The 20,898-nt window shown below is 48.9% G+C and overlaps 1 protein-coding gene across 1 annotated transcript in view; it reads right to left on the bottom strand.

Moving 5' to 3' along the window:
• The window catches only part of TGFB1I1 (transforming growth factor beta 1 induced transcript 1), a 107,098-nt gene that overhangs the window by 17,068 nt on the left and 69,132 nt on the right, over positions 1–20,898 (bottom strand). Inside the window, exons 7-10 of the mRNA XM_075831008.1 lie at positions 18,179–18,529; positions 12,608–12,781; positions 12,133–12,214; positions 9,224–9,372 (exon numbers count right to left, since the gene is read on the bottom strand). Of these exons, the coding sequence (XP_075687123.1) occupies positions 9,224–9,372; positions 12,133–12,214; positions 12,608–12,781; positions 18,179–18,529 (756 nt within the window). The remainder of the gene's footprint in view (positions 1–9,223; positions 9,373–12,132; positions 12,215–12,607; positions 12,782–18,178; positions 18,530–20,898) is intronic.

Raw genomic sequence — 20,898 nt, 5'->3', positions numbered from 1 at the left:
CAGCCAGTCTGTCCCCCTCTGATTCAGATAGGGTGTGGCCGGCGGCAGAGAGTTCTGGCACCGCGCGCATTGCTGCCCATACTCCGCTGGCTGTGCTTCCTCCTCCGGCATCGGTGCCTCAGATGTCGGGGGTGCTGGGGGCCGTAGTGGTGTACATGGTTACTCTGACGTCAAGGGCCCAGGGTTCCAATGGGCTGGGTAGATTTAGGCCCCGCCCACTGGAAGGTCGGGGCTCCGTTGTGCAGGCCTTAGCCTCGGCCTCGATTTCTGCTGCGGCTGCATCTCCTTCTGGGAGTGTTCCCCTGGTTTTTGCGTCAGAGGGTAAGGCAGGGGCTCTGGGTGGTGGGTTAGGAGGGTCAGTGCGGTGTAGTGGGGAGTGGCTGGACCTTTCCCCGCCGGAGGATGAGTGCTCTCCGGACGGGTCGTAGCTCTTTTTCTCATAGGTTGCTAGCCAGTCAGGCGACAGCCCCTCCCACTGACGTGGCTCCCCTCATGCCAGTGCCTCCATCTGCACCAGATACAGCGCCTTCTCCTGGACAGTTGCTCGCCCTGCGGGTGTTGGTCGAGGGGAGGACGCCGGTGCGCGTGTCTGTGATTCTCCTATGGTTAGGCGGTATCCCAAGATGGCGGAAGCCACCCTGCTTAGAGTCGGTTTTTGTTTTTGTTTCTTTATTCCTTTTACGGCACAGGCCGTGGAGTTTCCGGATGCCATTAGGGATAAGGTGGCGAAAGAAGTCGAGCCCGTTTTCTGCCTTGCCCTTTCCTAATTTTAGGGTGTCGCCGCTGGGGGTGGTTACTAAGAAGGAGCCTGGTAAGTTTCGCCTCATTCATCATCTGTCTCACCCTAGGGGGCGATCGGTGAATGATGGCATTAGCAGTGAGTTGGCAACTGTCTCATATGTTTCTTTTGATCGGGCGGTCGACTTAGTGTGTCGGGCGGGGGCGGGTGCCCTTATGGCTAAATCAGATATTGCGTCCGCTTTATGTTTGTTGCCTGTTCATGCGGATTATTTTCATTTGTTGGGCTGTGCATTGGAGGGGTTTTTCTATTATGACATGTGTTTGCCTATGGGCTGTTCGATTTCCTGTTATTATTTTGAGGTGTTTAGCTCATTTCTGGAATGGGCGGTGCGGGATCTCACTGGTTCTGGGTCGGTGACTCATTACATGGATAATTTTTTGTTTGTGGGGCCCGCTTCCTCTGAGCAGTGTCAGTTTTTGATGAGGTCTTATCAAATTCTCTCAGCGTTTTGGGGAACCGCTCTCTGAGGAAAAAACAGAGGGGCTGTGACGGTGTTGTGTTTCTTGGGCATCTAAATAGATTCTGTCACTATGGTTTTCACCTCCCGGGCGAGAAGGTTGTGAAGTTGCGTTCTGCGTTGGATGTGGCCTTGTCTGCTCGTAAGATGGAGTTGCGGTAGATCCAATTATTATTGGGTTTGGTGCATTGCTGGGTTCGGTGTGGTGTGCTGAATCTTGGCCTGATTCCTGGCAGGGCAGGGATTGTTGTGCGAATTTGACATTGTTGGAACTTTTTCCCATAGTTGTCGCTGTTGAATTGTGGGGGGCCCGGCTTTCCAATCAGTCTGTGGTGTTTTGGTCTGATAATATGAGTGTTGTTTTTGCTGTTAACCAACTTACTTCCTCCTCCGGTCCGGTTTTGGCATTGCTTCGCCATCTGGTGTTGCGTTGCTCGCAATGTAACATACGGTTTCGAGCTCGCCATATTCCAGGTGTGCATAATGTTGTTGCTGATGTTTAATCTCATTTTAATTGGTAGGTTTTTCGCGCCCTTTGCCCATAGGCGGATCTGGAGGGAGCCAGCTGCCAGGAGTTCTTGTGGAGGCTGCTGGATCGGAGTTATTTCCGTTGGTGAGGTCGTCCCTTGCGCCCTCTACCTGGGCGACTTACGGTAATGCGTGGAAGGAATGATTGAGCGCTGCGGGGGATAGACTTGTTGGAGAGGATCCTGTGCTGCGTACGACTGACACTTGAGTATTTGACTGTTTTGCGCGAGCCGGGTGTGTCGGGGGTGGAAGCTCAGCGGCGTCTGGCCAGGGTTGCTTTCTTTTCCAAGTTGCGTGGATGGTCGGATATTACGAAGTCCTTTTTTATTCTGCAAACGTTGAAGGGTTGGAAGAAATTGGCCTCCAAGAGGGAGTCGCATTGGCCAGTGTCCTTTTCTTTATCAAAACAACTTATAGCAGCTCTTTCGTCGATTTTGTTCTTACCATTATGAATCTGTTTTATTTTCCGTGGCTCTGAGTATTTCGGAGCTAGTTCCAATGGGGGGGGGGCGCCCGGGGGGGGTCGTCTATTTGAGGATGTAGTGGTCTCTTCTGTGGGGGTTCAGTTGCGGATACGTCGCTCTAAAATGGATGTATTTGGGCGGGGTTGTTGGGTTTCGCTTTGGCCGGTCCCGGGTGCGGCCTCTCCGGTTGCGGCGGTGTCGACTTTCCTGAGTGTGTGTAGGTTAGGGGTTCAATTTTTATCGCATTTGGATGATAGGCTGCTTACTAGGTTTCAGTTTTCATCTATTTTTCGTAAGGCAGTAGTTCAGGTGGGTAAACCGCAGTGGGAGCATGGGACTTTCCGAATTGAGGCGGCAACAATGGCCAGTGAGCTGGGGTTATCTGATGCGGCAGTGAGGCGCATCGGTCGGTGGAGGTCGGATTGTTTTGCTGGATATGTTCACCCTGATCTTCTTTTGCATTAATTCAGTTTTTTGTTCTAGGTCCAAGACACACGGTGTGGATTCTCGGGCACTCATATGTGTTCTGGGCGGAGCATCGGGCTACTATCCACCCTGGTGGACGGTCGTTGGGCTTTGGGAATGCCGAAGTAAACTGGAGAGGCCTTCGGGGCCTGTGCTGGTTGCAGGCTCTGCCCGAAGTGGTCGACATCAGCCGGCATCGGCTCGTGCCAACGGTTTTGGTTTTACATTTGAGAATGATTTGTGTTCGGTTAGGTTTGGAGAGTTGATTTCGCTTTGGAGAGGTTTGCTTCTTTTTCCCCCCGTTTACTGCTAGTGTGGTCGGAGATTGTTCCTCAGTTGGTGTGGCATGGGGTGCGGGATGTGAATGCCATTGAACGGGGGGAGGTGCCTCTTAAATACGAGGGTGTCTCGGTTGTCCGAGCTAGAGGTGGGGTAGTGGTTGGTCATCGAGAGTTGGAAGGAGACAACAGGGGGTTGTTGTTGCCGGATGGTGTGCATTTAACGGATATTGGGTTGGACATTTTCTTGTCGGGGTTGCAGGATGGGGTTGAGCAGGCACTGTTTTTGTTGGGGGTCGGTGAGTCGTGTAGGTAAGGGATTATACGGTCCTTGGAATAGGCAGGCATACGGGTTGTTCATTGACCTTTGTTAAGGTCATTTAGAGTCTTATATTTTGTTAAGGTTAAACAAATGTTATTTTATTATTTATTCAAATTAATAAAATCTGTGGCCGACCCCCGGGTCAACCCCCCATTCAAAGAATTTAAGTGTCGGTGGTAAATTTATTTAAGGGTTATTCATTTGAGTAGAATACCAGGGGGTTACATTTTTGCTATATGCATACAGTCTTGGTGTAAAGGATCTGCCAGGCACAACTTCTGTGTATACGCCCATAGGTAATCAGTCTGCACCTGAGTCTATGTCTCTGAGACTGACTCCATCTTCCACCACTCAGGATGGCAAGCATAGGAGTGGGAGAGCCTATCGCAGCCTAGCCAGACGGAGCTAGCTCCCGCCCTCTGTCTATTTATACCTGCCTTTCCTGTTCCTCCTTTGCTTGTGATTCTTCTCGTGTGGTTTCCTGGCCCAGCTACAGCTTCTAACTATTTGATCCTGCTCCATACTGACCCTGGCTTACTGACTACTCTCCTGCTCTGCGTTTGGTAAATCGTTCACTCCTGGTTTGACTCGGCTCGTTCACCACTCTTGTTGCTCACGGTGTTGCCGTGGGCAACTGCCCCATTTCCCTTAGCTTTGTGTACCCTTGTCTGTTTGTCTCGTGCACTTACTGAGCGTAGGGACCGCCGCCCAGTTGTACCCCGTCGCCTAGGGCGGGTCGTGGCAAGTAGGCAGGGACAGAGTGGCGGGTAGATTAGGGCTCACTTGTCCGTTTCCCTACCCCAATCATTACATAATCATAAGCCTCATACCTAGTCTACCCTGGTCCCTGACACTACTATGGACCCCCTTGAGACCCTAGCCCAGCAAATGCAGGGTCTCTCCCTACAGGCCCAGGCCCTGGCTCAGAGGGTCAACCAGCCTGACGCAACCATGGTAGTGCCCCTCACCTCACCTCTTGAACCCCACCTCAAGTTGCCTGACCGGTTCTCAGGGGACCGGAGGACTTTTCTCTCCTTTTGGGAGAGAGTTGTAGGCTCTACTTTCGCTTAAAGCCTCACTCCTCAGTTTCTGAGAGCCAGCGGGTGGGTATAATTATGTCCCTGCTCCAGGAAGGGCCCCAAGAGTGGGCCTTCTCCTTGGCTCCTGACGCCCCTGAACTTTCCTCCATTGATCGTTTCTTTTCTGCTCTCGGACTCATTTATGACGAGACTGACAGGACTGCCTTTGCCGAGAATCAGCTGGTGACCTTACGTCAGGGTAAGAGACCTGTTGAGGAGTATTGCTCTGACTTTAGGAAGTGGTGCGTAGCTTCTCGGTGGAATGACCCTGCCTTAAGGTGCCAGTTTAGGTTGGGCCTGTCGAACACCCTGAAAGACCTGCTAGTTAGCTATCCCTCTTATGACTCCCTTGACCAGGTTATGGCTTTAGCGGTACGACTTGACCGACGTCTCAGGGAACGACAACTTGAACGTTTTTGTGTTTTCCCCTCTGACTCCCCCATGATGCCTCCCGAGGTCCCGTTGCTTCGCTCTTCCACGGAAGACTCGGAGGTACCTATGCAACTCGGGGCCTACGTGTCCCCCCGACAACGTAGAGAGTTCTGCAGGAAGAATGGTCTCTGCTTCTATTGTGGGGATGACAAGCATCAAGTGAACACCTGTCCTAGGCGTAAGAATAAGCAGCTGGAAAACTTCCGCGCCTAAGTGATCATCGGGGAGGTCACTTGGGCGCACAGGTATTTCCCGTAAATATGAAACGTAATAAAATCTTGCTTCCCTTTCAGGTCTCTTTTAGTGGTAGGTCTGCTACCGGCAGTGCCTTCGTGGATTCAGGGTCTTCTGCTAATATCATGTCTGTGGAATTTGCTATGTCTCTAGCTATGCCTTTGATTGATTTGCCTAAACCTGTCCCTGTAGTGGGTATCGACTCCACTCCTCTTGCTAATGGTTATTTTACACAGCATACCCCTGTTTTTGAACTCCTTGTTGGCTCCATGCATTTGGAGCAGTGCTCTGTACTGTTGATGCAGGGATTATCGTCCGATTTGGTTTCAGGCCTTCCCTGGTTGCAGTTGCATAATCCCACGTTTGACTGGAATACTGGGGTGAACACGCTACCTGAGTTTGTTCAGGACTTCGCTGATGTTTTCTCTAAGGAGGCCTCCGAAGTGTTACCCCCTCATAGAGAATACGATTGCGCTATCGAATTGGTACCAGGAGCTAAGCTCCCTAAGGGTAGGATATTTAATCTTTCTTGTCCCGAACGTGAAGCCATGAGAGAGTATATCCAGGAATGCCTGGCCAAGGGTTACATTCGCCCCTCTACTTCTCCGGTAGGTGCTGGCTTCTTCTTCGTAGGGAAGAATGATGGTGGTCTTAGGCCATGCATTTACTACCGTAACTTGAATAAGGTCACTGTAAGGAACCATTATCCCCTTCCTTTGATTCCTGATCTCTTTAATCAGGTTCAGGGGGCCCAATGGTTCTCTAAGTTTGATCTACAGGGGGCGTATAACCTTATCCGCATCAAAGAGGGGGATGAGTGGAAGACTGCGTTTAACACGCCCGAAGGTCATTTCGAATACCTCATCATGCCCTTTGGGTTGTGTAATGCTCCTGCGGTCTTCCAGAATTTCATAAATGAGATTTTAAGAGATTACCTGGGGGTATTTCTTGTAGTGTACCTTGATGACATACTGGTGTTTTCCAAGGACTTGTCCTCCCACATTGAGCATGTCAGGAAGGTGCTCCAGGTCCTTCGGGAAAACAAACTGTTTGTGAAAACCAAAAAAATGTGTGTTTGGGGTACAGGAGATACCATTTTTGGGTCAAATCCTCACTCCTCATGAATTCCGCATGGACCCCGCCAAGGTCCAGGCTGTGGCGGAATGGGTCCAACCTGCCTCCCTGAAGGCGTTACAGTATTTCTTGGGGTTCGCTAATTATTACAGGAGATTTATTGCTAACTTCTCGGTCATCGCTAAGCCTCTTACGGACCTCACTCGCAAAGGTGCTGATCTCCTCCACTGGCCTCCTGAGGCTGTCCAGGCTTTTGAGGTCCTTAAGAAGTGCTTTATCTCAGCCGCGGTGCTGGTTCAGCCCAACCAAATGGAGCCATTTATCGTGGAAGTTGACGCATCCGAGGTGGGAGTGGGGGCTGTCTTGTCCCAGGGTACCAGGTCCCTCACCCATCTCCGCCCCTGTGCCTACTTCTCCAGGAAGTTTTCGCCCACTGAGAGTAATTATGATATTGGCAACCGCGAACTCTTAGCCATTAAATGGGCATTTGAAGAGTGGTGCCACTTCCTGGAGGGGGCTAGGCACCAGGTAACGGTCCTTACAGACCACAAGAATCTGGTTTTTCTAGAATCTGCCCGGAGGCTAAACCCGAGACAAGCTCGATAGGCGCTATTTTTTTACCAGATTCAACTTTTTGGTTACCTATAGGGCTGGGTCTAAAAATATTAAGGCCGATGCTCTGTCGCGTAGCTTCATGGCCAGCCCTCCTTCGGAGGAAGATCCTGCTTGTATTTTGCCTCCTGGTATAATCATTTGTTCTATTGATTCTGATTTAGTCTCTGAAATTGCGGCCGATCAAGGTTCAGCTCCCGGTAACCTTCCTGAGGACAAGCTGTTTGTTCCCCTGCAATTCCGGCTAAGGGTACTTAGGGAGAATCATTACTCCGCACTATCTGGTCATCAAGGCGTCCTGGGTACCAAACACCTCATTGCCAGAAACTATTGGTGGCCTGTGTTGCCTAAAGACGTTAAGGCTTACGTAACCGCTTGTGAGGTTTGTGCTAGGTCCAAGACTCCCAGGTCCCGACCAGTGGGCTTACTACGTTCTTTGCCCATTCCCCAGAGACCTTGGACCCATATCTCCATGGATTTTATCACCGATTTGCCTCCATCTCAAGGCAAGTCGGTGGTGTGGGTTGTAGTAGACCGCTTCAGTAAGATGTGCCACTTTGTGCCCCTCAAGAAACTACCCAATGCCAAGACGTTAGCTACCTTGTTTGTCAAACACATCCTGCGTCTCCATGGGGTCCCTGTCAATATTGTTTCGGACAGAGGGGTACAATTTGTTTCATTGTTTTGGAGAGCCTTCTGTAAAAAGTTGGAGATTGATCTGTCCTTCTCCTCTGCCTTCCATCCTGAAACTAATGGCCAAACGGAGAGGACTAATCAATCTCTAGAACAATATTTAAGGTGTTTTGTCTCTGACAGTCAATATGATTGGGTATCATTCATTCCCCTCGCCGAATTTTCCCTTAATAACCGGGTCAGTAACTCGTCAGGGGTCTCTCCCTTTTTCTGTAATTTTGGGTTTAATCCACGGTTCTCCTCCGTTTCACCTGGTAGTTCCAACAATCCCGAGGTAGAGGTCGTTCATCGGGAACTGTGCACAGTCTGGGCCCAGGTTCAGAAGAACCTAGAGGCGTCCCAGAGCGTACAAAAAACTCAGGCTGATAGAAGACGTTCTGCTAACCCCTTGTTTATGGTCGGGGATCTGGTGTGGTTATCGTCTAGGAACTTGCGCCTTAAGGTCCCGTCCAAGAAGTTTGCTCCCCGGTTTATTGGGCCGTATAAGGTCATTGAAGTCCTCAATCCTGTCTCCTTCCGACTGGAGTTGCCCCCATCTTTTCGAATACACGACGTGTTTCATGCCTCCCTCCTTAAACGCTGCTCCCCGTCCTTGGCTCCCTCGAGGAAACCTCCTGTTCCCGTTCTCACCCCTGAGGGGGTGGAATTCGAGGTGGCCAAGATGGTGGACAGCAAGATAGTCCAAGGCTCCCTCCAGTACCTGGTCCATTGGAGAGGATACGGGCCTGAGGAGGGGACTTGGGTACCCGCCCGGGATGTTCACGCTGGGGTATTGGTCAGGAAGTTCCACCTTCGTTTCCCCAATAAACCAGGTCCACTTAGAAAGGGTCCGGTGGCCCCTCATAAAAGGGGGGGTACTGTAAAGGATCTGCCAGGCACAGCTTCTGTATCTACACCCATAGGTAATCAGTCTGCACCTGAGTCTATGTCTCTGAGACTGACTCCATCTTTCACCACTCAGGATGGCAGGCTTAGGAGTGGGAGAGCCTATCGCAGCCTGGCCAGACGGAGCTAGCTCCCGCCCTCTGTCTATTTATACCTGCCTTTCCTGTTCCTCCTTTGCTTGTGATTCTTCTCGTGTGGTTTCCTGGCCCAGCTACAGCTTCTAACTATTTGATCCTGCTCCATATTGACCCTGGCTTACTGACTACTCTTCTGCTCTGCGTTTGGTACCTCGTTCACTCCTGGTTTGACTCGGCTCGTTGACCACTCTTGTTGCTCACGGTGTTGCCGTGGGCAACTGCTCCATTTCCCTTAGCTTTGTGTACCCTTGTCTGTTTGTCTCGTGCACTTACTGAGCATAGGGACCGCCGCCCAGTTGTACCCCGTCGCCTAGGGCGGGTCGTTGCAAGTAGGCAGGGACAGAGTGGCGGGTAGATTAGGGCTCACTTGTCCGTTTCCCTACCCCCATCATTACACTTGGCTGTAACATCTTATGTAGCGGGCTCGGCCCGGAAGCCAACTCCATACTTTCCCGCCTGGCTTCCCCCGTATATATTTATGGTGGATGTCGGGAATGGTTTATATTCAGTGAGGTTAAGATAAAAAAAAAGAAACTAATAATTTCACCACAAACAGAAGTCAGTGCCTGGATTTTTAGAAATTCCGGTAAAGCAAAATAATAATTATTCGCTTAACTATAATAATCTGTTTTTTCTGCAGTTCATGTTTTGTGCTTTTCTGTATATATTTTTTTTCATGTGATCTTTGATCGAGGGCTTTTTTCCTGCAATAAGTGACGCTTCGTACATTGTAATATTATCAGCACTTATGATATACTCACGTGACACACAAAACATTCAGGATGCCATAATCCATTTAAAGCGGATATGTAACTTTCCTTCACAGGTTCCGAACACCCGGCACAAACTGTCCCGAAGAGACGGTAATAATCAAGTGAGCAATAGGGATCGTCATCCTTTTCATGGAAGCCTGAAGAAGGACACAGGAAAAGCAAACACTACATATAACAAAGACAACTGACGGCTTCCAGCGACGTACAACATTAACTTGATGCAAACACAAGGATTAAAAAAATATCAAAACCAGAAAATAAAAACGGTCATTCATTGTAAAGTCCCAATCACAACATGTTGGAGTCATTAATTAAGCAGAATTATTATGGGTAAATGTATAGAAGAAAGTGGAGTAAGGTGGAGTATATCCCACATACTCAGTGACTCCACACTGCACTTCATCATCTAGTATTTGACATGTTTGCTGTACGCTGCGCTTCATATCACCAGCTGGATTTAGCCCGTCTTCCGCCCTATTCGCACAGAGTTTTTTTGCAGGCGGAAAAAATCTGCCGCAGGATTCCTCCAGGAATTTTGAGGCAGATTTCAAACTGCCTGCGCTTTTTTTCTGCGTTTTTCACAGCATTTTTTGCCCACGGCCATTGAAGCTAATGCAAGTACTGCGGTCAAAAACGATGCTTATTTAGTTTTTTTACCACGAGCGGCCAAAGTCACACAGGAAACAAAACGCCTCTGCCTCCCATTGAGATCAATTGGAGGCGATTTTGGCAGTTAGTTGGCGCGGATTCCGACACAGTATTCACTTTAAAATCAGCAACAAAAAGCTCTGTGCGATCAGGGCCTTAGAATATGTGTGTGTCATATAAACAATTCTTATTAACAAAGTTACACAGGTATTAGAAGATTTGATAGAAGGGAATCTGTGCTGCTGAACAATGTCATTGACTTCTTTTAACTAAAGTAAAGACTGTAGAGACGGTCCGGAGTTTTCGTGGCACGGTGTCGGCTCTGACGTCTTATTTTCCTGTCCCCTAGACGCGTCGCTGCTCGGGGATTGGAGTCAAGTTTAGCGATTTATTATTTTTCTAGTACTTTTAGACTTGATCTCTGGTTTTTCTTGTTCTCTTCTCTTTTTCCTTCTTCTTATTACTGACTTGGCTTTGAGGATTCATTTGTGGATTAAGGATCATTAAGCAGGGGTGTAGCTGGGGGGGGCAGGTGGGGCATGTGCAATTAGAAGCAATGAATGGCCGTTCAGCGCCTTTCTATGAGTGAAGCGGCGCGATACTTTGTGCCGCTTGCGTCGTTGAAAGGCGTTGATTGACAGGGAAACTCATTCTGCCCTGCCAATCAGCGCCTTTCATAGATGCAAGCGGCACGATCACATCATCGCGCTGCTTGCGTCGTTCAACCCCAGGAGACCTACGCAGAAGAGAGCCGGTCTCCATTGCCGCCGGACAGCGCGGGAACAGGATTAAGGTGAGTTTGTATAGTTTTTTTTAAATCCGAATAAAAAAAGTGTGTGGCTTTATCTACAGGGGGGCTATATGTAGAGCACTATATACAGGGGTGGGCTATATGTGGAGCACTATATACAGGGGTGGGCTATATGTGGAGCACTATATACAGGGGTGGGCGATATCTACAGGGAGGCTGCATACAGTGGTGGGCTATCTGTGGAGCACTATATACAGGGGTGGGCTATATCTACAGGGGGCTATATACAAGGGTGGGCTATATGGGGGCACTATCTACAGGGGGCTCTATCTACAGGGGGCACAGTGTGTGTGTGGGACACTGTGTATGGTGCTATTATAATTAGAGTTGCAGTGTATGGCGCGATTATATTTCGGGGCGTAGTGTGTGGTATAATGAGAACTTTATCTCTGTTTATAGCTGTAGAAATGTTTGAAAAGTGAGAAGCTGAAGACATCTGAGCGGCAAACTGCAGAAATGAGCTGTGACCGGGAGAAGTCATCATAGAGGTCTGGACCAGATGGAGAAAAAGAACTAGAATCTGAGACGTCACCGGTGAGTCACTTAATGTAAATGTTTATTCTGCCTCTAATCAGTAATGTAGTCACTGTATGATCTGCAGCAAGATGATGGTGGTATGATTATGATATGATTTATTTTTGTGAAACTGCAACTCCCAGCATATCCTTACCATTGTTCGGGCCACGTTGGGAGCTGGAAACAATTTAGTGCAAACCTATATGGCAGGGGTTGCACTAAATTGAGCTGTATTTGTGCTGGTGTTGTATTTATGTACTGAGCTTGGTTCTGGTGCTGTATATATGTAATGAGCTTTGTTCTGGTGCTGTATATATGTAATGTTATTTGTTCTGGTGCTGTATATATGTACGGAGCTTGGTTCTGGTGCTGTATATATGTACTGAGCTTTGTTCTGGTGCTGTATATATGTAATGAGCTTGGTTCTGGTGCTGTATATATGTACTGAGCTTGGTTCTGGTGCTGGGGATGAAGATGGGCCTGTAGTTATTCAGTTTTTGTCACTCTTAGCCACGTTAGAATTCGAAGTCTGAGGAATAGGTCTGGAGTGGATCACAAGCTGCAGTTCATAGTGGCATTGAAGCTACTGTATTCTGATGTTATCAGGGGGCACTTGTATTATTGTTGGGTCTCCTGATTTTGTCATGTGAGAGTTTCCCCTCAGGTTGTACCTTTCCTGACTACAGTGGAGTCAGCAGCTATATAGGTTTATCCCTACACTCTCCGATCTCCAATTTGGGAAGGGAGGAGGTGAAATTTCACTTGAAATCTTATCACAGATAACTTTAGTCTTATCCTTGGTGGTGCACATTGTGTAAGCCTGATCCTTGAAACATTCATGCCCCGGTGTTAAATGCATGTCGACTGACCAGTAAATTTTTTAACGCAACATTTTAGAAGAGAATTTTCCTTTTGCTTTTACCTTCTTCCCCAATTGGTTTTCTGCAGATTTTGCAACAAAAATGCTCCGGATGCCAAGTCCGGCCAAGAGCAGTCACTAAATTCTGTAAAAAAAAAAAAGGCTGTAAAAATGAAGAAACACTATGAAGAGTGGATTATAGATATCCCGGCTAGGGAAAGAATTTACATTGAAACCTGTCGATTAATAAGAAGACAACTAGAAGTTACAAGTATGACCCAAATAACTGACAAGAAGCATAAAACCCAGGAGAAAAGAAGACAAATAGTAAAGAGACTGACGTCACCAAGTGTAACAAAAGATTGAGTGGAGCATGAGAAGCAAGTCTATAATAGGAGGCAAAAGTCCTGCAAAATCGACACAGGAGAGGGAATGGGACTAACACAAGGACTCCGCCAACCCGAGGAGAGAGGAGCAGAGAGACAGTATCTCAGCAGATGAATAGATAATCTGACTTAGAGCGAGATGGGGCATTTACCTGTAAGATGGGCAGGTCACACGATCCACAGCGTGGGGCATATAATGCAAAATAATCCTTTTCACAATATGGTCGTCCATCTTTCTCAAAGAAATTTGTACTGCCTATAAGTGACTTACAGTGAGCACAAGCAAAGTGTTCCGGGTGCCAGGTGTGTCCTAATGCAGTCACCACCTGAGAATGAAAAACAGAAGAAAGAAGTAATAAACCTGCTACTTATTTTGAAGCCCACATATGATTTCCCATCATACCCTAAAAAACATACAAGACTGGCCCTAGGTTTATGGGGGACAGAGTCACAGTGGGAACTCTGTTTAGCCCAATATCTTAGACCATCCTCTGAACTGACCCTCCTTACAGTGCCACACAGTGACCCCACAACAATATCAGCCACAGTTCCTTCATGATAATGGCAGCCTCACTTAAAGTGCCACCTAAATAGTGTCAGCCACAGTTTATCTACCTGGTAGTTTTTCCTCACCGTTCTGTGCCAGCTGGATTGATAGCATTACCATGCAAGTACTTTTCATGAAACCGACCACAATATCAGGAGCCTTCACAATAACGTCATCACAGTTCACTTCATTTGCTGGACCAGGGAGTCAGCTGCTTCTATAAGTTGTCAGGGTTGTGGCAATTAATTGACTCCACTTTCATCAAGAGATGGGTGCCAACAGCCCATGTTAAACTTTAATGTGCTGTGTATTTTCTGGACAGAATGCCGAGGTGGGTCATCATGATGATGGCAGTCAGCAAAATATGCTATATGATAATGTAGAAGTCCCATGTATAACACTATACAGCATAAATAAAATATATAATTTCACTGTCACCAAACAGATGGGATGTCAGCAGGGCTGGCGTCAGCACCCGGCAACCCCGGGCAAGTGCTGGGGCCCACTACACTTGGAGGGTCCCACTCGGCCGCCAGGTGCTGACGCTTGACAGTGATGTAAGGAGGAGAGAAGGAGTCCCAGGTAGAGCGCTAGCAGCTCTGCTCCGGGTCTCCATCTCTGTGGAAGTCCCTGGCGTCACTGTCCATATATGGACTGTGTTGTCAGTAGCAGAGCAGCGTCCCAGTCAGTGGCGTAGCTATATTATAACTGAATGTTATTAGTTTTCTATTAGGTACATACATATGGGGGCATTATACTGGGTACTGGAGGAGGGGCTCATATGGCAGCTGCTGAGGGGGCATTATACTGTATGGGGGGCATTATAATGTATGGGACAGCTATGGGGGTATTATACTGTGTGGGGCATTATACTGTGTGGGGCATTATACTGTATGTGGCAGCTATGGAGGGCATTATACTGTATGTGGCAACTATGGGGGGGCATTATACTGTATGGAGGGATTATACTGTATGGGGCAGCTAGGGGGGCATTATACTGTCTGGGGCAGCTATGGGGGTATTATACTGTATGGGGGGGATTATACTTTATGGGGCAGCTATGGGGGAATTATACTGTATGAGGGTATACTGTATGGGGCAGCTATGGGGGCATTATACTGTATGGGGGCATTATACTGTATAGGGCAGCTATGGGGGAATTATACTGTATGGGGCAGCTATGGGGGCATTATACTGTATGGGGGCATTATATTGTATGGGGGCATTATACTATATGGGGCAGCTATGGGGTATTATACTGTATGGGGCAGCTATGGGGGAATTATACTGTATGAGGGTATTATATGGGGCAGCTATGGGGGCATTATACTGTATGGGGCAGCTATGGGGGTATTATACTGTATGGGGAAGCTATGGGGGTATTATACTGTATGGAGCATTATAGTGCATGGGGCAGCTATGGGGGCACACTGCATAGAGGAATTATACAGTTTGTGGCAACCATGGGTGGTAATATACTGTGTGTGGGGCAGCTATAGGGGCATTATGCTGTGGGGGCAGCTATGCGGGGCATTATACTGTGGGGGCATTTATGGGGTCTGTCGGGCAAGGCAGCTGGGCCTAGGTGTGCGCAGGGTCTGGTGGTGTTGGGGAGGGTTATGGGGGCCCAAGCTAAATTCTTGCACCAGGGTCCATGAGCTTTTAGCTATGCCACTGGTCCGAGGCAAAGTGCTAGTAGTGCTCTGCCCAGGACCATGGCTCTGGGGTTGCCCCTGACAACACTGTCCATATATGTATGGACAGTGACGTCAGGGGCTTCTGAAGCAGAATCCCTAGCCAGAGCTTCGGCAATGCTCTGGCTGGGGATTCCACTCTTAGAGGGAACGCCAAAGGCGCTACCTACAGGGAGGGGGGTTGTGTGGCACTACCTGGGAGGGGGCTTTGTGCCACTATCTACAGAGGAGGTGGAGAAGAAAAGTTGCAGTATTCGGGACACGGCGCCTGACAGGTAAGTGTTCAAAACTAAGTATTTTTCAGTAGATTTAATTTGTAAATAGATACTACGCGTTTCAGGACCGGACAGGTTCCTTCCTCAGGTATGTCCCGAATACTGCAACATTTCTTCTCCACATCCTGTGTTGGATCACCCTGGGAATAGATTTTCACATACATGGACAGTGACGTCAGGTGTTCCTCCTGGAGCGGAATTCCTGGTCAGAGCGTTGGCAAAGCTCTGGCCGGGGATTCAGCTCCAGGAGAAGCACCCGACTTCATTGTCCATGTATGGCAAAAAATAGAAATAGAGGCAGCACTCCAAGTCAAAAAAGGAATTTTTAAATTCACACATCTGACAAAGGCTGCATTGAGCAGCTGAAACGTTGCATTCTATCACACAGATGGGTGAATAAAAAATCCCTTTTTTGACTTTGAGTGCTGCCTCTATTTCTATTCTTTGCCTGATATCTGGGGAGTCTAAAGTCGGATTCCTGGAGGCCTGCACCCTGCTACCCTGGAGGTTGTTATACTACTGTGCTGCTCTCTCTTTTTGGACGGTCCATATATGGACAGTCACGTCAGGGGCTCCCTCAAGGAGTGGAACTTTGGCAACGCTGTGGCCGGGGATTCGGCTCCAGGTGGAGCCCCTGAAGTCACTGTCTATATATGGACAGTGACGTTTGGGGCTACTCCACGAGCAGAAATCACCGGCCAGTGTGTCGGCAATGCTCTGACCGAGGATTCCACTCCTGAAGGAGCTATGACGGCTGCGTCAGCAACCGGCTGCCGAGTGGGCCCTCCAAGGGTAGTGGGTCCCGACACTTGCCCGGGTGCCGACGTCAGCACAGCTGGTAGTGCCACACAGCCCACCTCCCTGGTAGTGCCACCCAGCCCCCCTCCCTGGTATTTGCCACAAAGCCCCCCCTTTGGTATTGCCACACAGCCCCTTTCCCTGGTATTGCCACACAGAAACCCTCCCTGGCATTGCCACACAGCCCGACTCCCTGTAGGTAGAGCATCTAGGGCTCCCTCTAGGAGTGGATGTAAAGTTCGTGGCTGCGGGTCGTCAGCTCCAATCTCCCCCTGACAGCCGCAGCCACGAGTCGGCAAGCGCTGGCCCCAGCCTCCTCCTCAGAAGACGCCAGCGCTCGCTTCCAATCACCTTAGCTGGATCCAGTAGGGTGTGCGCGCACGCTCGTGCCCGCTCTTAAAGGGGCAGCGTGCACTCCGGACCTTTGATGAACTTTGAAACTGTGAGTACCCTGGACTATAAGAGGGGTCCAGCCCCCTGCTTCTATGCCTGAGTTTGTCTATGTGATGGCCTCCTAGTGTGTTTCCTGTTCCTGTACCTGTTCCAGTTCTTGTTCCTGTTCCTTGAATTCCATACTATCCTGGTCGAGCACTGTGCTGTGCCAAAATCGTATCGTGCTGTATCCCACGTCGGACCTGCTTCACCTCGCCTGACGTCTACCTGCTGCCTAGTCCAAGCCGAGCCTGCCCTGCTGCTGTCCGAGCTACCACAGGTACCTATACGAACTATAGACATTGACCTGCGCCCTGTTGGCCAGCTGCCTTACCGCCATGCGGTACGGCCCAGTGGGTCCACAGACCCTTCGTGACAGTACGCTCAGTCTTGAATCAACCAGCGGGGTCCATGGCCTATGATGACGTCTCAAGAAATGTGGGCGGATATGCTACACCTCCGGTCTCGAAAGGACCAATTCCTCCAGGCGTTGAACATTCTTGCACGTCTATACGGGGAGAGCCGACTGCACTCTATACGGGGGAGAGCCGACTGCACTCTATACGGGGGAGAGCCGACTGCACTCTATACGGGGGAGAGCCGACTGCACTCTATACGGGGGAGAGCCGACTGCACTCTATACGGGGGAGAGCCGACTGCACTCTATACGGGGGAGAGCCGACTGCACTCTATACGGGGGAGAGCCGACTGCACTCTATACGGGGGAGAGCCGACTGCACTCTATACGGGGAGAGCCGACTGCACTCAATACGGGGAGAGATTACTGCACTGTGCATGAGGAATAAGGTCCCATGCACACATCAGTATTCTGATAAGTATTTTGCTTCAGTATTTGGAAGTCAAAACCAGGTCTTGGTTCAAAACACGGAAGCGGTGCAAATCTTTCCATTATAGGTTTTCTTGGTTTATGTACCACTGCTGGTTTTGGCTTCCAAATACTGAAGAAAAATACTGACCAAAATACTGCTGTGTGCATGAGGCCTAAAAAGCTGATGCTTAGGAGACGTGCACACTGTATATTAGAGGCATTTGTCTGCACTGGGTATGGGGGCCATGTGGCTCACCTATGACTGCACTGTATATTGAGGTCTATAAAAAGAATTTATACGGAGGTCCCTCTGTCTACGTATAGACGCTCGGTAGTGCGCCATTTGGTGAACGCGGCTAGGGCATGTGTTCATGCACTGTGGAGACAATCCTGTCCCCCGTCAGTGGGCATGTGGTTCGGCAAGATTCAGGAGATCATGAGAATGGAGGACTTCACGGCATTAATGAAAGGGTCCCATGCCTCCTCCCTCAGAACGTGGCGTGAATGGATCCGATTTCAATCAACTGCGGAATATAAGACCATCATGGCCTCTTGACTTCACACCTAGATCCAGTGTGTCAGGTCAGCTCTCCCCCTTTCCTCTCCTTCCTACTGTCTCTGCTTTTCTTTCTTTCTCTTACTGTTCTCATGTTCGCTTCTGGAGTATTATGCACGGCTGCGGGTTCAGGGTGCATATCGGAGATTCTTTCATACTTGATTAGAGCGATGTATTAATTTCATGTGATCCCATGCACTTATGTAATGCTGATAGTCGACCTGTGGCCGGTTGACTGTTTTGCACTGGCATTTTCCAATTGCGTTGTGTATACTTTGTATACTTTGTGTTACAAAATGAAAATAAAAGAATTTATAAAAATAAAATAAAAAAAAAAGAATTTATACGGGGACATAATGGCTAATAAATATTAGGCGCCTGCAATCTTCAGTGGAAATTAGGGGACGTGTTGATGCACTGCGGTACATTTGTCAGAACAGTTTCCCTTGTCTAATAAACACAGGAGCTGGTCTATGGAGACATAAATGTTTTTTGAGACTGATCATGTATTCGGTGATACGGATCATCATCATCGGCTTCTATCTACTGAACTCAAGATTTTGATTTAGGTTGTAAACTCCTGTAACGTTACCTGTCCGGCTATCGGTCGCTGGCAGCTTTCACACAGGCCTTTGGTTTGGGTTTCTATTCCTTGTTGTTTCAGACCAGACTGAAGTTTCACTAACATAGAGTCCAGGTCACTTTTACCATCTGGTTCCGTACATTTGGGGTGGGACATTTCTTCGGGAAATCTCTTCTGTACAGTAAAACTTTCCAGTGTTACTCCAGAATTGGACACTAGAGAATTTCTGGCCTCTGGATCTCCAGGCTTCGCTGAGGTCTCCTCGATTTTGGGAGCTGAATAGACGGTTTCTCTGGTGCTAGACCCCACAGCTGAGCTCCCAGGCGAGGAGGCGTCAGACTGCTGCTGTGCCAGAGACATCTACAGGAAGAATAAAACAAATAATACGTGGTCAAATATTTTACGTTTTCTGTGTGGAATTGCAAGTTATAATGTCCTCTATTTATTTCTCTTTCATCCTGTATCTAAGTGGTAAGTGCAGTAATAAGATGTCCACGATACAGTCCCCAGGCCAAGAAACCTAGTAAGTGATATAGAGACCCAATAACAATATGCACTCACTTATACAAATAGAAGGGGCTTTATGCAGTTAAATGAGAAAATCAAGTGATGTTAAATGTAAGAATGTCCCATTCCTCTTCAACATTGCACTTATTGTGTACTAGGCGAGATTTCCTTTTTCACTGCAGACAATACCTGGAGTAACAACCTGAAACACAATGCAATTTCTCGCGCTTCGTCCCTACTTATCACGTATACAGTGTTTACGATAACCACACATATACATTTTCCATACTCTGCCATAATCCGATATGCCATAAATAGGATCTAAGATGAGACGACCACTTTAGTGTTTGCAGCAATTATGTGAATTTCCTTCTGCACATCGACTGCTCCAGCCACTCACCTGAACCTGTTACTGCAGAGACCTTGGCTAGCAGATTGGGAGCCTTTTCCTGCTACTCAGTTGACTGCAATAGGGTCAGATCGCCTTGTCCAGCCCGTTCAAACTACACTGCTAGGGCCAATGCACACGATGCGTATTACGCGGGTACAGCTGAACATGAATAAGAGAAGTGTATGATGCTGACCAATCACTTCTCTTCATTCATGCTCAGCTGTGCTCACAGCGTGATCTCGCGATTCAGCCGCCAGGCTGGAGGCGATGTCTTTTCATTCTCCCGACACTCTGGTAAAGTTACCGTGGGAGTAAGTGACAGCACAGCATGATCTCGCGAGATCACTATGTGAGGTGAGTACAAATGGACATGAATGGAGAGAAGTGTATGACGCTGATTGGTTGATTGGCTGATTGGTCAGCATCATACACTCCTCTTTACAATGCCCACTTGATCATTAAGAACAAATTTTCATAACAGTTGAAATGCTCATAACTTTGTCAAAAATAAACGTTTTTCTTAAAAAAAAACAAAAAAAAAAAACACACATTATCTACATTAAAGCGCCTATTAGTTTAGGTAGAATATAAAGGGGTCGAACACTGCACTCTCCCGGACATAAAAGAACGGAGTGCACGCTTTTTATTAAGTCTGTTCCATTGTCTATTTGTTTTGCCTTGTATGTATTGCATGTGTATCAGCTGTAATAATTGACTTTGGCCACTAGATGGCTCCATACTGGCAAGAAGCGATAGAAAGCAGGAAGTGCTGTGCAGTGTGACTGGAGACGGACTCGGAGGGGCCGCTGAGTGTGTGAGGGAGGAGCCCAAACACTGACACCATGGAGTAAGTGGGGGAGCTGCAATATACAGACGTGGTGAGGGCTGGAGTGAGGGAGGAGCCCAAACACAGACACCATGGAGTAAGCGGGGGGAGCTGCAATATACAGACGTGGCGAGGGCTGGAGTGAGGGAGGAGCCCAAACACTGACACCATGGAGTAAGCGGGGGGAGCTGCAATATACAGACGTGGCGAGGGCTGGAGTGAGGGAGGAGGCCAAACACTGACACCATGGAGGAAGCGGGGGAGCTGCAATATACAGACGTGGTGAGGGCTGGAGTGAGGGAGGAGCCCAAACACTGACACCATGGAGTAAGCGGGGGAGCTGCAATATACAGACGTGGTGAGGGCTGGAGTGAGGGAGGAGGCCAAACACTGACACCATGGAGGAAGCGGGGGAGCTGCAATATACAGACGTGGTGAGGGCTGGAGTGAGGGAGGAGCCCAAACACTGACACCATGGAGTAAGCGGGGGAGCTGCAATATACAGACGTGGCGAGGGCTGGAGTGAGGGAGGAGGCCAAACACTGACACCATGGAGGAAGCGGGGGAGCTGCAATATACAGACGTGGTGAGGGCTGGAGTGAGGGAGGAGCCCAAACACTGACACCATGGAGTAAGCGGGGGAGCTGCAATATACAGACGTGGCGAGGGCTGGAGTGAGGGAGGAGGCCAAACACTGACACCATGGAGGAAGCGGGGGAGCTGCAATATACAGACGTGGTGAGGGCTGGAGTGAGGGAGGAGCCCAAACACTGACACCATGGAGTAAGCGGGGGAGCTGCAATATACAGACGTGGCGAGGGCTGGAGTGAGGGAGGAGGCCAAACACTGACACCATGGAGGAAGCGGGGGAGCTGCAATATACAGACGTGGCGAGGGCTGGAGTGAGGGAGGAGCCCAAACACTGACACCATGGAGGAAGCGGGGGAGCTGCAATATACAGACGTGGCGAGGGCTGGAGTGAGGGAGGAGCCCAAACACTGACAC

This window comes from Rhinoderma darwinii, chromosome 6 (genome assembly GCF_050947455.1).
Source record: "Rhinoderma darwinii isolate aRhiDar2 chromosome 6, aRhiDar2.hap1, whole genome shotgun sequence".
NCBI lineage: Eukaryota > Metazoa > Chordata > Amphibia > Anura > Rhinodermatidae > Rhinoderma > Rhinoderma darwinii.
This window is presented reverse-complemented; position numbering and strand designations above follow the sequence as displayed.